The 16,083-nt window shown below is 42.2% G+C and overlaps 1 protein-coding gene across 1 annotated transcript in view; it reads left to right on the top strand.

The window, feature by feature from the left end:
- XPO5 (exportin 5) overlaps window positions 1-16,083 on the top strand; it is a gene marked incomplete at its 5' end in the record, with an annotated part of 51,995 nt that overhangs the window by 20,655 nt on the left and 15,257 nt on the right. The window contains 6 exon segments of the mRNA XM_081093641.1: window positions 2,961-3,116; window positions 5,627-5,668; window positions 5,981-6,070; window positions 7,458-7,657; window positions 9,032-9,131; window positions 10,817-10,998. Coding sequence (XP_080949767.1) covers window positions 2,961-3,116; window positions 5,627-5,668; window positions 5,981-6,070; window positions 7,458-7,657; window positions 9,032-9,131; window positions 10,817-10,998 — 770 coding nt within the window.

The raw sequence follows: 16,083 nt of genomic DNA, 5'->3' as shown, positions 1-16,083 counted from the left end.
ACATCAATGATGAGGGAGAATCATTGATCAGCTGCCTCTTGCACGCCCCCTACTGGGGATCAAGCCTGCAACCTACTCGTGTGCCCTTGACCAGAATCGAACCTGGGACCCTTCAGTCCACAGGCCAACACTTTATCCACTGAGCCAAGCTGGCTAGGGCTCCTAGCATTTAAGTTAGGCACCTTGAAATGGATCCAGATGTATGGGTATGATCCTGCTTGAAGTCAGGGTTTGTCAAGTATTTGTTTTAAGATGTATGAAAGGACTGGCAGTATTGGGGGAGAGGGGAGCACCTGGTTGGTTGTATGTTGGATTTTACAGTACGTCCTTGAATATGCTGGTATTTGGTCAAAATACCAAATACTAGTTGGTTAAAAAGTACAAAAAAAGGTTTGGAATGTATATACAAGAAGGATATGGGCTAGGGACAAAGCATAGGTAACAATTAGAAATTCGGTAGGATTCATAACCAGGGGTGGGGAGAAAAACAAATGGCACTGAATTCTTTTTTCCTCAGGGGAATCCTAGATGATAGCATTTAGGTTTGTTAATGAAAAAGTAAACCTGAGTCTAAGACCAAAATCAAATGGGTAAGAATAAGCATTCCTAATCAAGAGAGATGAGTGTTTGAAAATATTAAACTATTCACCTACTTGTTACTGAAGCTATGATACATTGTATGTCCCAGGAGCATGCCAGTCCCAGACCTCAGCTTGTTACATTCCCACTCACTGCTGTCAGTTTCAGACTTGGCAGAGTATTAGCTAATCTAGTGATTTTGCTCTGTTTCTGCCCTCACTCCCCCTCTCACCCTGGGTCGTTCGGAGCAGATCAGCTTTTATCATGTGAAAGATTTTGTCCAAGAGCTTCTTTGAAAAACTGTTCATCTTGTCCAGTGGCATTAGCTGGGCTTGTATTCCCGGTACTATGGATCCAAGTGCATTGGGCAGAGCCTTTTAGCGGCTTTCGCAGTGGATTAATGTCAGGAAGAGCTTTGGAGGGGGGGAAATCACATTTGGAAGATGAGGATTGGTTTGCCTCAGATAATAAAATATAAAAGCTGCAGTAATTTATTGTATTTATTTATGTTTTAATGCTACAGTGTTTTAAAGCAGTGTAGAACTGGCATTAGACACAGCTCATTTGAGCAAAGTGGCCCAGAAACAACCTGGAGTATATACAAGAAATGAGAGGAATTGGTCATTTAATAATTAGCATTAGGCGCTGGTGGGTTTTGCTCAGTGGTTAGAGCGTCGGCCCACCAATTGAAGGATCATGGATTCGATTTCCAGCCATGGGCATGCACTTTGGTTACAGGGTTCCATCCCCAGTCCCAGTCGGGGTGCGAGTGGAAGGTAGCCAGTCCATGTGTGTCTCTCACATCGATGTTTCTCTTCCGTTTCCCCACCACCACCCCCCCACTTCCACTCTCTCTAAAAATCACTGGAAAAAAATCTTCAGGTGAGGATTAACAACAACAGTAACAATAGTAATTAGCATTAGGGAAAATTAACTGTTTAGGGAAAGATCCCTGAAAGTTCAAAAACAATGAAAGTAATAAAACAATTGATGGTTTTAACTGCATATGTTTTTTAACTTACAAAATAAACTTTTAAAAGGCAAACTTGGAATAGTATCTGCAATAAATATGGATGGGATTGATATCCTTACTCTAAAAAGCTTATCTCTCTTAAACATCACGAATAGAATATAACTGATATCACTTGAGAATAATTTGGCAATATATTGTATAGAATAGATTGTAATAGAGCAGTGAAAATCAATTAGGCTTATATGATGAATAAGGATGATTCTCATAAACATAATGTTGACCCAAAACATCAAGCCACAAAAGTGAATACATTTGAGGTAAAAGTATACAAAAATGAAGGAATCCATGAATTTATGAACACCATATTCAGGATGGTGGCCACCTTATGGCTGGAAAGGAGGTTATGTGCACAGAGCAACCATAGTATCAGTAACATCTTCTCTAAGTAGTTGTATGGAGGGTCATTAAAGTGTTAGACCGTTTTTAAAGGTCTGGAATATTTAACAATAAGCTTTTTGTGTAAGTTGATAAAAACGCTAGAATCCAATTGAGAAATAGATAAAAGATATCATATAATATACAGAGGAGAAACTAAAGTAGTTAATAAATACAGAAAAAATCAACCTCATTAGTAATTGAAAAAATGCAAATTAAATAAACTTTTGTTTTTCCTAACTAAAGTTTTAGGGAACAAATTCATTGCTGCTGAGAACATGGTAAAAAGGGCACATTAATGGATCAAGAATCAATTGATAAAACCTGTAAAGAAGGAAAGCAGCTTGACTTATATATATATTCATAACTTTTGACCCAATGATTCCAGCCACCCCCAAAAGTCTCTTATTCAAGAGAAATAATTGATAATGTAGCCAACATTTTTTTGCAAAGATATATATTAGCATTATATACAATGGTGAAGAACTAGAAATATTCTAAGTTTCTAATAGTAGGAGATGCTATATCTTTAAGATAGTACATGGTGGCATATATGACTTTTTTTTTTTTAATCCTTACCTGAGGATATTATTCCACTGATTTTTAGAGAGAGAGGAAGAGAGAGGGAAGACAGAGAGAAGGATTGATGTGAGAGAAACATATTGGTTGGTTGCCTTCTGCCTGCACCCTGACCAAGGTCCGGGCCAGGGAGGAGCCTGCAATCGAGGTTCATGCCCTTGACTGGAATCGAACCCAGGACCCTTTGGTCCACAGGCCGACGCTCTCTGTCCACTGAGCCAAACCGGCTAGAGCTGAAAAATTTTAATACCATGGAGTGATGCTTTGAATTTTAAGGATTAGAAAGTAGTATACCAAACCATATGTGGCAACTGTCTTATGTATTTATAAACTAGAGTCCGAAGGAAAAGTGGTTATCAGCTGTGTCAATCGCCTTTTCATGTCTGTATTACAGGAAATCCCTGTTCATGATGGAATAGAGCTATTGCAGATAGTCCTCAACTTTGACACTAAGGACCCTCTCATTCTGTCTTGTGTCCTCACTGATGTCTCAGCACTCTTTCCGTTTGTCACCTACAGACCAGAGTTCCTGCCCCAGGTCTTCTCTAAGGTAAACTCCATCTGCTTTGTAAACTTTATTTTGGCATTTCTAAGCTAATGTATGTAATTGTTTTTGAAAGTGTGTGAGACAAGTTAATAAACAGACAGCCGTTTATTCATTTACCAGATATTTACTCAGTACTTATTGTGGATCAGAAACCCTGCTAGTAGAAAAGCCTGTCCTTTAAGAGCGCTCTGCTTGGGAGGAAACGCATATATACAGATGTGCCTATTTGGCATGCAATTATAGACACGTACACTGAGAAATGGAAAGAGTAGCTAGAGCAGTGGTTCTCGACCTTCCTAATGCCACGACCCTTTAATACAGTTCCTCATGTTGTGGTGACCCCCAACCATAAAATTATTTTCGTTGCTACTTCATAACTGTAATTTTGCTACTGTTATGAATCGTCATGTAAATATCTGATATGCAGGATGTATTTTCATTGTTACAAATTGAACATAATTAAAGCATAGTGATTAATCACAAGAATAATATGTAATTATAGATGTGTTTTCTGATGGTCTTAGGCAACCCCTGTGAAAGGGTCGTTTGACCCCCAAAGGGGTCGTGACCCAAAGGTTGAGAACCGCTGACCTAAAAGGAGGGATCAGAACGTGCTTTCAGATTGAGAGGGGATTTGTGAGAGGTCAGTATGGATAGTTTTTGAGTTTCCAGTTTAGGTGACTAGGTGAGTAATGGAGTCCCACCTGAAGGAGAATACTGGATCAGGAGGGAGAGTAGGAGTAAGGAAGAAAAGGGAGTGAATTCTGTTTTGGAATACTATGTTTGAGGTATGTGTACAATAGCTAGGTGGAGAGACCTCACACTAAATTGGCTATTTGAGGTTAAAGGTCTAGACCAGCCGTGGGCAAACTACGGCCCGCGGGCCGTATCCGGCCCGTTTGGAATGAATAAAACTAAAAAAAAAAAAAGACCGTACCCTTTTATGTAATGATGTTTACTTTGAATTTATATTAGTTCACACAAACACTCCATCCATGCTTTTGTTCCGGCCCTCCCGTCCAGTTTAAGAACCCATTGTGGCCCTCGAGTCAAAAAGTTTGCCCACCCCTGATCTAGACTCTAGAAAATTACAAGCTAGTATTAAGGCATCGTCATTATAGAAGTGTCAAGAGGAGAAGTGAAGCACTAGGGAAGAGGAGAGGTAGAGTTAGACATGTTCCTCAAGCAAGGAACCCCGGAGATCACCATCATTGGAGGAGGATGGCAAGAATGAGAAGCCCCAAAGGAAAAGAGAGAGAGAGAGAGAGAGAGAGAGAGAGAGAGAGAGAGAGAGAGAGAGAGAGAGAGAGAGAAACGCCAGAGAAGTGGAGAAAATGTTATGTGACAAAGGCCAGTAGAACTTTGAAAAGGTGAACTCATTTGTCACAACAGAAATGGAGAACTGGAGAATGTCCATTAAGTTTCTAAGTAGACCATTGTTAGAGTGTTACTGCGTCATAGTGACTAGGGCAGCAGTCAGGTTGCATTGGGTTAAAGAATAAATGGGATCCTGGCCGGTGTGCCTCAGTTGGTTGAACATCATCCCATGCACCAAAAGGTTGTGGGTTTGATTCCCAGTCAGGGCTCATGCCTGGGTTGTGGGCTCAAGCCCTAGTAGGGGGCATGCAGAAGCAACCTGTCGATGTTTTGCTCTCACATCAATGTTGCTCTCTCCCTCCTCCTCTCTCTCTCTCTCAAAATCAGTGAAAAAGTCTTTGGGGTACAGGGGTGGGGGCGTGAAAAAGTAAATGGCCTGGTGGCTCAGTTGCTTGGAGTCCCGTACACCAAATGGTTGTAGGTTCGATCCCTGGTTGGGGCACATACTTAAATTGGGGTGTGTACGGGAGGCAACAGGACCGTGTTTCTCTGTCTTCTCTTTCTCCCTTTCTCTCTCTCTCTCTCTCTAAAAATGAATTTAAAACAAAAGTTGTCCTCAGGTGAGGGTTAAAAATATAAAGTAAATGGGAAGTTAAGGTGGAGTTAGGGAAGGATGATCACTGAAGTTTTAACCGTGGAGAAGGAAGAGGCATCATTGTAGCTGAGTGTGTGTGATGGCATGGATTGTTCTGAGATTCTTTATAAAGTGTTTGCTGGTAAGATTGTGAATCTCAAGCCTCTCCTACTTATCTGAGAAAACAAACATCTGAAACTTTGTAATGGCAATTGAAAGCCCTTTCGTTACCGTATTGTAACACTTTTGGGATTTTGTTGGAAACTTTGTATCTACTGTTTAAAAGAACTCAGTTGAAACCGGTTTGGCTCAGTGGATAGAGCATAGGCCTACGGACTGAGAGGTCCCGGGTTCGATTCCGATCAAGGGCATGTACCTGGGTTGCGGGCACAGGATGTGCAGGAGGCAGCTGATCGATGTTTCTCTCTCATTGATGTTTCTAACTCTCTATCTCTCTCCCTTCCTCTCTGTAAAAAATCAATAAAATATATTAAAAAAAAATAAATAAAAAATAAAAGAACTCAGTTGGTACTGATGAGTGGCTTTTTCTCCTTCCCCGTAGCTATTTTCGTCTGTCACTTTTGAAACTGTCGAAGAAAGTAAGGTAAGACCATTAATTCAATAAATTCTACTTCTTGGGAGCAAAAGTATGAATACCTAACATTTAGTCTAATAAGAAGGGTTAGGTACAGGCAGGAGATGGTCATGATAAGGTCTTTTGTACTGCAGATACTTTAGGGCAAACAGTAGATATGTGTGTTCATGGTGACTATAAATGTGACTCTATTATACTCTCACAGTTGTAAAAAATGATTGAATTTGCCTCTGGAGGGAGGTATTTACATGATAATAAGCAGCATCTGTAAATTATATTATATTGAAAGTGGCTCTGTGTTTGTTGAATATTTCTTCCCAGGCCCCCAGAACCCGGGCAGTGAGGAATGTGAGAAGACATGCTTGTTCCTCCATCATCAAGATATGTCGAGACTACCCTCAGCTCGTGTTGGTAAGCCACTGGATTTGCTAAGTAGTCACTGAGTCCTGTTGAGTTCGGTTATATTTTTTTTGTAAATTCAGTTCTATTTATACTCACATAACTAGAAAACAAGGAACTATATCTTTGCTTAGGATAAGCATTTTTTAATTTTTTACATTTTGTAATTTTTTAATTTTAGATGCCTGGTGCACAAATTTGTGCACAGGTGGGGGGGGCCAGCCCCAGTCAGGGCCGATTGATTGGGGGGGCAGGGTTGGCTGGCCAGCCCTGCCCCCTGGTCGAACTCCCAGTCAAGGGGACAATTTGCATATTAGCCTTTTATTATATAGGATTTTTATTGATTTCAGAGAGGAAGGAAGAGGGGGAGAGAGATTGAAACATCAGTGATGAGAATCATTGATCAGCTGCCTCCTGCACGGCCCCTACTGGGGACCAAGCCCGCAACTCAGGCATGTGGCCTTGACTGGAATCGAACCCGGGACCCTTCAGTCCCCAGATTGATGCTCTATCCACGGAGCCAAACCAGCCAGGGCAGGATAAGCATTCTTGAATAGTGTCTTGTTCCTCTCCTACTTATTAGTAGAGTTAAAAATGCAAACTATTCCCTCAAAATAAACAATTTTCCATATGGATGATACCAAGTTTTCCCATCAGTGTACACCTCTTTACTCTGTGATGCTCTTACCTGCTACTGCCAGATGGTAGAAGCCAGATGTGAACCCCTTTCTTTTTTTAAACATATTTTTATTGATTTCAGAGAGGAAGGGAGGAGGAGGGAGAAAAGAAACATCAATGATGCAAGAGAATCATTGACTGGCTGCCTCCTGCACACCCCCTACTGGGGATCAAGCCCAAAACCCAGGCCTGTGCCCTGACCAGGAATCAAATGGTGACCTCTGGTTCATAGGTCAACACAACCACCACCACACCGGCCGGGTGAACCCAATCTTTTTTTTGGAGGGTTTTAAGAAGAAATGTATTACTATTTCAGATTACAAAATAACCAGAAATTTCTTCTCTGAACACAAAGCAGTGTGTGTGTCTGTGTATGTGTGTGTGTCTGTGTGCGTGTTTGTGTGTGTGTAAATAAAACAAGCTGATCTTTGCGAAGATATTGTAAAACTTGATGTAGAAAAAAGACAGATTGTTTTCACAATTGCAGTATGGGAAATTGCAATTACCTCAATATTCAAGACAATCACCTCTGCCTAAATTGCCTTGCTTGTCCAGGCGAAAGAGCATTCTATCCAAATTACTAAGGACAGTCCTATAGGCTTGACCTTCCTAGGGATGCTTTGGGCCTCTTTCCACCTCCTGAGCGACTCACCTCTCCCTGAAAATCAGACCTTCACCACCTCTAGTTTTTTGTTTTGTTTTTTCCCTTTCTGATCTGCAGCCCAATTTTGACATGCTTTATAACCACGTAAAGCAACTCCTCTCCAATGAGCTACTCCTCACACAAATGGAAAAGTGTGCCCTCATGGAAGCCCTGGTTCTCATTAGCAACCAATTCAAGAACTATGAGCGTCAGAAGTTGTTCCTAGAGGAGCTGATGGCACCAGTGGCCAGCATCTGGCTTTCTGAAGACATGCACAGGTAGAGGAGACCCTTTGCCACTGACTGTCACTGCACTCAAGCACCCATTCTATTTTAAGAGCTATGCCCGGTCATGGGGATGTAAAGCACAGCATAGGGAATATAGTCAGTAATATTGTGCCAGTCGGGTACTAGACTTACGGGGGGAGCACTTTGTAATTAATATAAATGTCTAACCACTATGCTGCACACCTGAAAACTAATACAAACTAATATTGAATGTCAGCTGTAATTGACGGGAGAGAGAGAGGGAGCGCGATGTCTGGAGTGGGAGTGTAAGGATATCGAGATGTAATGACACAGTGATATATGAAGGTCTCTAAAAGCAGCCTGTATTCTAATTGCTAAAAATATCCCCTTGCTAAACAGAGGTGTAGGGAGGGAAAAGAAATGAGTAAAAATGGATTATATGGACATCTCGCTTTGGCAGCACGTAAACTAAAATTGAAACGATACAGAGAAGATTAGCATCGCCTCTGGAAAAAAAAGAGAGAAAGAAAAGACCATCTTGCCCTGGCCGATGTAGCTTGGTTGGCTGGAGTGTAATCCCATGCACTGAAGGGTCGTGGTTTGATTCTTGGTCAGGGCATCGAACCACAGTGACATCTGATACGTCTGCGTTGCAGCACCAGTACATGTAGAGAAGTGAGAACAGCCAGAAATGAGAACATAGTAGGAGCCGCAGAGCCACACAGAGTGCCCACATAGCATTTTCAAGCTTGTATTTTTTTTTTCTAATAAGAGAAAGTTTACTTAGAAAGTTACAGAGGCAGTAGAAGTGAACCAGCTGGGCTCAGGAAACATGTTACAGAAGCAGGAGAAGGGCCCTTGGAGCTTAAAGAGAAAGGCAAAGGTAATGGGCCTGGAGGGAAAGGGGGCCGGGCAGGGAAAGGGGCAGGCATGAGAGAGCACACGGGGAAAGAAGAGGGGAAGGTACCATCAAACTTGTATTCTTAAATATAAATATATTTTAAATATATTTTATTGATTTTTTACAAAGAGGAAGGGAGAGGGATAGAGAGTTAGAAACATTGATGATAGAGAAACATTGACTAGCTGCCTCCTGCACACCCCCTACTGGGGATGTGCCCGCAACCAAGGTACATGCCCTTGACCGGAATCGAACCTGGGACCTTTCAGTCTGCAGGCCAATGCTCTGTCCACTGAGCCAAACCAGTTAGGGCAAACCTGCATTCTTAAACGTGTTGCTAATAACATTTAGAAGTGCGAAGAGAAGTTTAAACCTTCAAGTGAAAGCTGACAATGTGATTAAACTCCTCCCATTATAACAACTGTTCATAGCTTATTAGCTCTGTGGAAGAAACTGTCCTTGCTTAAAGTCATGGTACAGCTCGTCTTCCCCCCATCCTTCAGAGTGCTGTCAGATGTTGATGCATTTATTGCCTATGTGGGTGCAGATCGGAAAAGCTGTGACCCTGGCCTGGAGGATTCCTGTGGCTTAAACCGTGCACGAGTGAGTAAACCTCCTCTGGGAATGGGAAGTTGAATTGACCATGGGTAGGAGTAGGGGTGTTGTCATTTATGTTTTTCCTATATGGGTTAGAAATCTGGGACTATTCACTTTCCTAAGCTGTTTTCTTTTGTCTTGAATTCTTTCTTGTTTTTAAATATGTTTTTATTGATTTTTTTGTTGTTAATCCTCACCCAAGGATATTTTTATTTTCTTTTAAAAAAAACAACAACATTTTTATTGATTTCAGAGAGGAAGAGAGAGAGATAGAAACATAATTGTGAGAGAGACACATTGATTGGTTGCCTCCTGCACATGCCTTGACCAGGACCAGGATTGAGCCTAAAACTGAGGTACAGGACCTTGACCAGATTCAGACCCTTCAGCACTCTATCCACTGAGCCAAACCAGCCAGGGCTGGTCTGAATTCCTGAGTTAGTTTTCACAGCAGAACAGATGGTCCTTCCTTCCTTCCTTCCTATTTTTAGTCACATATTATTTACTGGCAATACTTTTTTAAAATTTTATTATTATTATTATTGATTTTAGAGAGAAAGGGAGAGAGAGAGAAACAGAAACATCTTTGTAAGAGAGAAACATTGATCTGTCTCCCACACGTGCCCTCACTGGGACTGAACCCACAACCTGGGTATGTGCCTGACCAGGAATCGAACCATGACCCTTCTGTGCATGGATGACGCTCCAATCAACCGAGCTACACCAGCCAGGGCAAGATGGTCTTTTCTTTTTATTTTTTTTTTTTTAGGAGCCATGCTAATCTCTGTATTGTTCCAATTTTAGTATATGTGCTGCTGAAGCGAGCACAAGATGGTCTTTTCTGTTAAGTCATTATTTTGGCTTTAAGGATCTCTAAATAGCTCTGAAGACTGAAGGTATAATGAAGAAGTAGGTCAGCAGGGTGAGTCCTTCCTGCCATTGCTCTCTGGCATATAAAGTCCTAAATGGACTAACTTGCAAACCTGAGATTTTTCAGTTCTTTGCTACTCAAATAAGCATTGTTCTTGGCTCCATTAGGTCAAAAGTTGTATTAATTAACCTGGAAAATTGGTTGAGAGTACTGTGCGTGGGGATTAGGGCAAAAGCTGTCAAGGCTTAAGCTGAAGGGTGCTGGGTCAGTTCAACAACAAGATGACATGTTGCCTGTCGAAACACTTTCTTTTGAAGCATGTCCAAGCCACCTTCTCATTGGGGTCCTGCGAGAGGATCTCAGCCTTGGAAGGGAGTTTCTAGAGCCTGCCACTGCACTTGACGATGGCAGTGGAAGGTCTTGACCTGAACAGAAGGGCCCTGGCCTGTTAGCGCAGTGGTTAGAGCGTCAGCCCTGTGAACCGAAGCGTCATGGGTTCAATTTCCCAGTCAAGAGCATGTACCGAGGTTGCAGGTTCTCCAGCCCCAGTAGAGGCTTGTGCAGGCAACCAATCAATTTGTCTTTCTCATGTCGATGTTTCTTTCTCTCTTCTTCCTCCTCCCTCTCTTCCACTCTCTCTGGAAATCAATGGGAAAAATATTCTCGGGTAAGAATTAAAAAAGAGAGACAGGGATGGTGGCAGGGGTCTTTTCCTTCTCTCTGGTCTCTGTATCACCTTTGCCATAACCTTGCAAATATCTAATAGCACTTTTGTCTTTTCTTCCCTTTTATGTTTACCTTTCATTTTTGTTTTCTGTAGATGAGCTTTTGTGTGTATAGCATTCTGGGTGTTGTGAAACGAACTTGCTGGCCCACTGACCTTGAAGAGGCCAAAGCTGGGGGATTTGTAGTGGGTTATTCGCCCACTGGGAATCCAATCTTTCGTAACCCCTGCACAGAACAGATTCTGAAACTTCTTGACAATTTGCTTGCCCTTGTAAGGTGAGTTGGAATAATGTTTTTATGTTTTCTGTTTGTTGTTATTTTTTTACCTTAAGAATCTTAAAAAGTTAAACCTGTCTTATTTCTTCAGATCATGGTGGTCGTAAATGAGGCATGAGGACTCACTTCTTTTTAGTGGGGCGGGGTCTTTTTTGTAGTATGTGTGTGTTTATGAGAGAGAGAGAAACAGGATTTGTGGTTCCACCCATTTATGCATTCATTCGTTGATGGTTGTCATGTGCCCTGACCGGGGATTGAACTTGCAACCTTGGTATATTGGGATGATGGCTCTAACCAACTGAGCTACCCAGCCAGCATGGCCTTTTTTAAAAAAAATAACATTAGTTTTGCCCTGGCCAGGTGGCTCAGAGCATCGTCCTGTACATCAAAAGGTTGCAGGTTCCATTCCCAGTCAGGGCACATATCTAGGTTGCAGATTTAGTCCCCAATTGGGGTACATACAGGAGGCTACTGATCCATGTTTCTCTCCCTCTCCTTCCCTCCCTTCCCCTTCCCTTTTTCTCTCTCTCTCTCTCTCTCCCTCCCTCCTTCCCTCCCTCCCTCCCTCCCTCTCACATCAATAAAAACATATCCTCGGGTGAGGATAAAAGAAATAATAATAACATTAGCTCACTTGCATTGTCTCACATTCCAAGTGAACACATGATGCTAATCCCAAAATGGCTTTTCTCAATTTCAACCTCCTCTGTGTTCTTCTACTTTTTTATGCCTCATCCATACTTTTAAACTTGCTAAGTTTTATTTGTTCTAAATTTTTGCCACTAAAGAAATTGTTCATTGGAAGCAGGACAGTTGCTTTCTGTAGTGATGCTTCTCTGGGTGGTATTCAAATGAGCTAATCTGAATTTATCAGCAGTGACTCTTGATAGCAAATGGACCAAACATCCGGTGGCTGATCATGCCAAAGGAAGGCATGATACATGTTCCACCTCCCTTTCCTAGGTGTTTATTTTTTAAAGCTAGATCCTTAAACCAGCAGCATCAGCTTGTTTGAAATGCAGGATGGGGTCCCACCCCAGACATATTGAATCAGACTCTGTATTATAACAAGATTCCAAAGTGGTTCTTGTACACATTAAAGGTTCAGAGTCGCCCTGGCCGGTGTGGCTCAGTTGGTTGAGTGTCGTCCCATGCACCAGAAGGTTGCTGGTTCGATTCCCGGTCAGGGCGTATGCCTGGGAACTAGCTGTGCAGGAGGCGGTCAGTGTTTTTTTGTTTTTTGTTTTCTCTCTCTGTCTCCCCCCCTCCCCCCCTTCCTTTCTTCTCTAAAATATCAATAAAAACCTGATTTTTTAATAAAGGTTCAGAATCACTGTTATAATTACATGAGCTAATCTACTCAAATGGAAGTAGGTCAAGTCTAGGCTTGTTAGTTACTTGATGTATGTTTGATGATTCAGAGATGCTCTCCATAGAGCAAGATAGGCTTTGGATAGAATTCAGTTTTAATTAGTCAAAGCAAAATTCGATGCTTGCATCTCAGCACTCCTGAGTTACAGGTTAGGGCTTTGTTACAATGCTTTTTGGCCTCTGATACAGGGTGTAAGAGTGGAGTCTCAACTGAGCAAAACAAATTACTCTTGTCTCAGGGACACACTGCTGGCAACAGACAGCTTACCAGGGGTGGGCAAACTTTTTGACTCGAGGGCCACAATGGGTTCTTAAACTGGACTGGAGGGCCGGAACAAAAGCATGGATGGAGTGTTTGTGTGGACTAATATAGATTCAAAGTAAACATTATTACATAAAAGGGTACGGTCTTTTTTTTTTTTTTAGTTTTATTCATTCCCGGGCTGTAGTTTGCCCACGGCTGGCTTAGACCATAAGCTTAAGAATCAAAGGTTTAAAGAGTTTGTTGACAACGGTTTAAAGAGGAGTGTCTGAAAGAGTTGTCACTGTGGATGTGTCTGTGGAAATAGGCAATGTTTTGTTTTGATTTCAAAAGGAGAAAAGAGATTTCAATCATAAAGAAGTATGGCTTGCATATTGAGAGGGAAAAATAGCCAAGGAAAGGTTTGCTTCCATACTGATGTTTTTAAAACCAAAAGGTTCTTCAGCTTAGAGAAATGTGAAAGTGATGAAGTCAGATGCAACAGACTCAAAGACCCAGCAGCCTTTTTAGGGCTGTGGCCAGAGTCCATGTGGTGAGAACCTCACCTGGAAACGGTTCATTCCTGGTTGGACGAGGCCACAAGAACAGCATGCTTGTCATCTTGATGTTTTTTAAGAGTTCAGTGTTTCTGGGAAGTCAGTCAAAAGGTATTTTGAAAATGTTGACTGTAATTAAGGAGCATTTAGGTTCCTTGAATAGTGTGCAGCTGGAGCTATTGGAGTTTTGTCTTGTTTTTATAGTAAATTTTATCTTGAAGTATAACATAAGGACAAAGTATATATATATAATTAAAGGGCACAAATTAAGAGTGCACGTAGGTGGATTTTCACAAGATACATACATACAGTCAACACCCAGATCAAGAAACAACCTTATCCAACAGCTTTTCAAATCATTACCTGCCTCTCAAGGGTACCCCTCATTCTGACGTTTAACGTTTTGCCTGGTTGTTTTAGCTTTAATAAATGGAGTCAGAAGCATGCACTTCTTGTCGGGCTTGTCTTGCTCAATATTACGTTTGTGAGAGTCATCGTGGTGTTGCACATAGTTGTGGTTTGTTCATTCTCATTTCTTGTGTGGTATTCCATTGTGTGAATGTGTTGAATCTTATCCATGTAGCATTGGTGGACTTTGGGGTAGTTTCTAGTGTTTTCTTATTACAAACAATGCTGCTGTTAACATTCTTGTAAATATCTGTTGGTATACACGTAATTTCTGTTGAGTTAGATGTAGAACTCTACATGTAAGAGTAGAATTCCTGTTTTATAAGGTATTCATATTTTCTGTTTACATCAATAGAACCAGATAGTTTTCTCAAGTGGTATATTAATTAATTTACAATTTGCATTTCCACCAGTTGGAGCTGGGAGTTTCAACTCCTTGTCAAATAGCCTGATAAGCAAAAAAGCGCCGTGGGTTCAATTCTGGTCAAGAGCACGTACCTCAGTTGCAGGCTCAACCCTGGGCCCTGGTTGGGGTGTGTGCGGAAGCAAACAATTGATGTGTCTCTCTCACATTGATGTTTTTCTCTCTCTGCATCCCCCTCCCTATCACTCTCTTTAAAAATCAATGGAAAAAAATACCCTCAGCCCTAACCGGTTTGGCTCAGTGGATAGAGCGTCGGCCTGTGGACTGAAGGGTCCCAGGTTCAATTCTGGTCAAGGGCATGTACCTCGGCTGCGGGCACATCCCCAGTAGGGAGTGTGCAGGAGGCGGCTGATTGATGTTTCTCACTCATCGGTGTTTCTAACTCTCTATCCCTCTCCCTTCCTCTCTGTAAAAAATCAATAAAGTATATTTAAAAAAATATCCTCAGGTGAGGATTAACAAAAAGAAACCAAACAAAAAAAAGGTGTTAGAGCTATGCTATCCACTGTGTTAGCCACTAACTGTTGTAATTAGCTGTTGAGCACTTGAACTGTGGCTAGTTTGAATTGAGATAAGCTGTAAGTATAAAATACACGCCACATTTTGAAAACTTATTACAAAAAAAAGTATAAAATAGCTTGTTAATAATTTTTAATGTTAACATGTTGAAATTTTTTTATGCATTGGTTTAAATAAAATATTAATTTAACCTATTTCTTTTCACTTTTTAAGTTTGGCTGGTTAGAAAATTTGTAGTGGTTTACATTGTATTTGTGTTGGATGATGTTGTTTCTAGTGGGTTGGATAGAGGACAGATATGGGGAGCAGAACTCGCCAGTTCTCAAAAGGTACCTTGTCGTCATTATCTGTTTATAATAGCAGCTTTTCTGCTAGCTTGAAGTTTGTTACATTGTTTCTGTTTATCTTCTGTATGTTCTGCTGAAATCTTTAAGTGTGTGAAGTCTTATTTAGCATAGAGATTATACTCATAGCTGGTGATACTAAAAATACAGGGGTTGGCAAAAGTAGGTTTACAGTTTTGAGAACTTGGAACAGTTTATTCTTGTCTTGTCTTTTTTTAATATATTTTTATTGATTTCAGAGAAGGAAAAGGGAGAGATAGAAACATCAATGATGAGAATCATTGATTGGCTGCCTCCTGCACACCCCTCACTGGGGCTTGAGCCCACAACCCGGGCATGTGCCCTTGACCAGAATCGAACCCAGGACCCTTTAGCCCACAGGCTGATGCTCTAGCCACTGAACCAAACCAGTTAGGGCTATTCTTGTATTATTATTTATTAACTAGAGGCCCGGTGCACAAAAATTTGTGCACTGGGGGAGAGGGGGTGGTCCCTCAGCCCAGCCTGTGCCCTCTCGCAGTCTGGGACCCCTCAGGGGATGACCGCCTGCTGGCTTAGGCCCGCTCCCCAGGGGATTGGGCCTAAGATGGCAATCAGACATCCCTCTGGCAGCCCGGGAGCCCTCGGGGGATGTCCATTTGCCAGCGGGGAGCAGACCTAAACTGCAGTCGGACATCCTTAGCGCTGCTGAGGAGGCAGGAGAGGCTCCCACCACCACTGCTGTACTGGCAGCCATCAGCCTGGCTTGTGGCTGAGCAGAACTCCTCCCATGTGAGAACGCACTGACCACCAGAGGGCAGCTCCTGTATTGAGCGTCTGCCCCCTGGTGGTCAGTGTGTGTCATAGTGACCAGTCATTCCCAGTCCTTCTGCTGTTAGGGTCAGTTTGCATATTACCTTTTACTATATAGGATAGAGGCCTGGTGCATGGGTGGGGGCCGGCTGGTTTGCCCTGAAGGGTGTCCTGGATCAGGGTGGGGGTCCCCACTGGGGTGCCTGGCCAGCCTGGATGAGGGGATGATGGCTGTTTGCAGCTTGTCATACCCCTTCAGGGTGGGGGTCCCCACTGGGGTGCCTGGCCAGTCTGGATGAGGGGCTGAGGGCCGTTTTCAGGCTGGCAGGTGACTGAAGCTCCCAACCTCTCCTTTTTTTCTTTTTTTTTTATTCTGGGATTTATTTACCTTCTATGGCTGTCACTGCAACTGAGAGCTGGCTTTAGCTC

Source organism: Myotis nattereri, assembly GCF_964212035.1.
Source record: "Myotis nattereri genome assembly, chromosome: 6".
NCBI classification, from domain to species: domain Eukaryota; kingdom Metazoa; phylum Chordata; class Mammalia; order Chiroptera; family Vespertilionidae; genus Myotis; species Myotis nattereri.
Note: the sequence above shows the minus strand (reverse complement) of the source record. Positions and strands in the feature narration are given on the sequence as shown.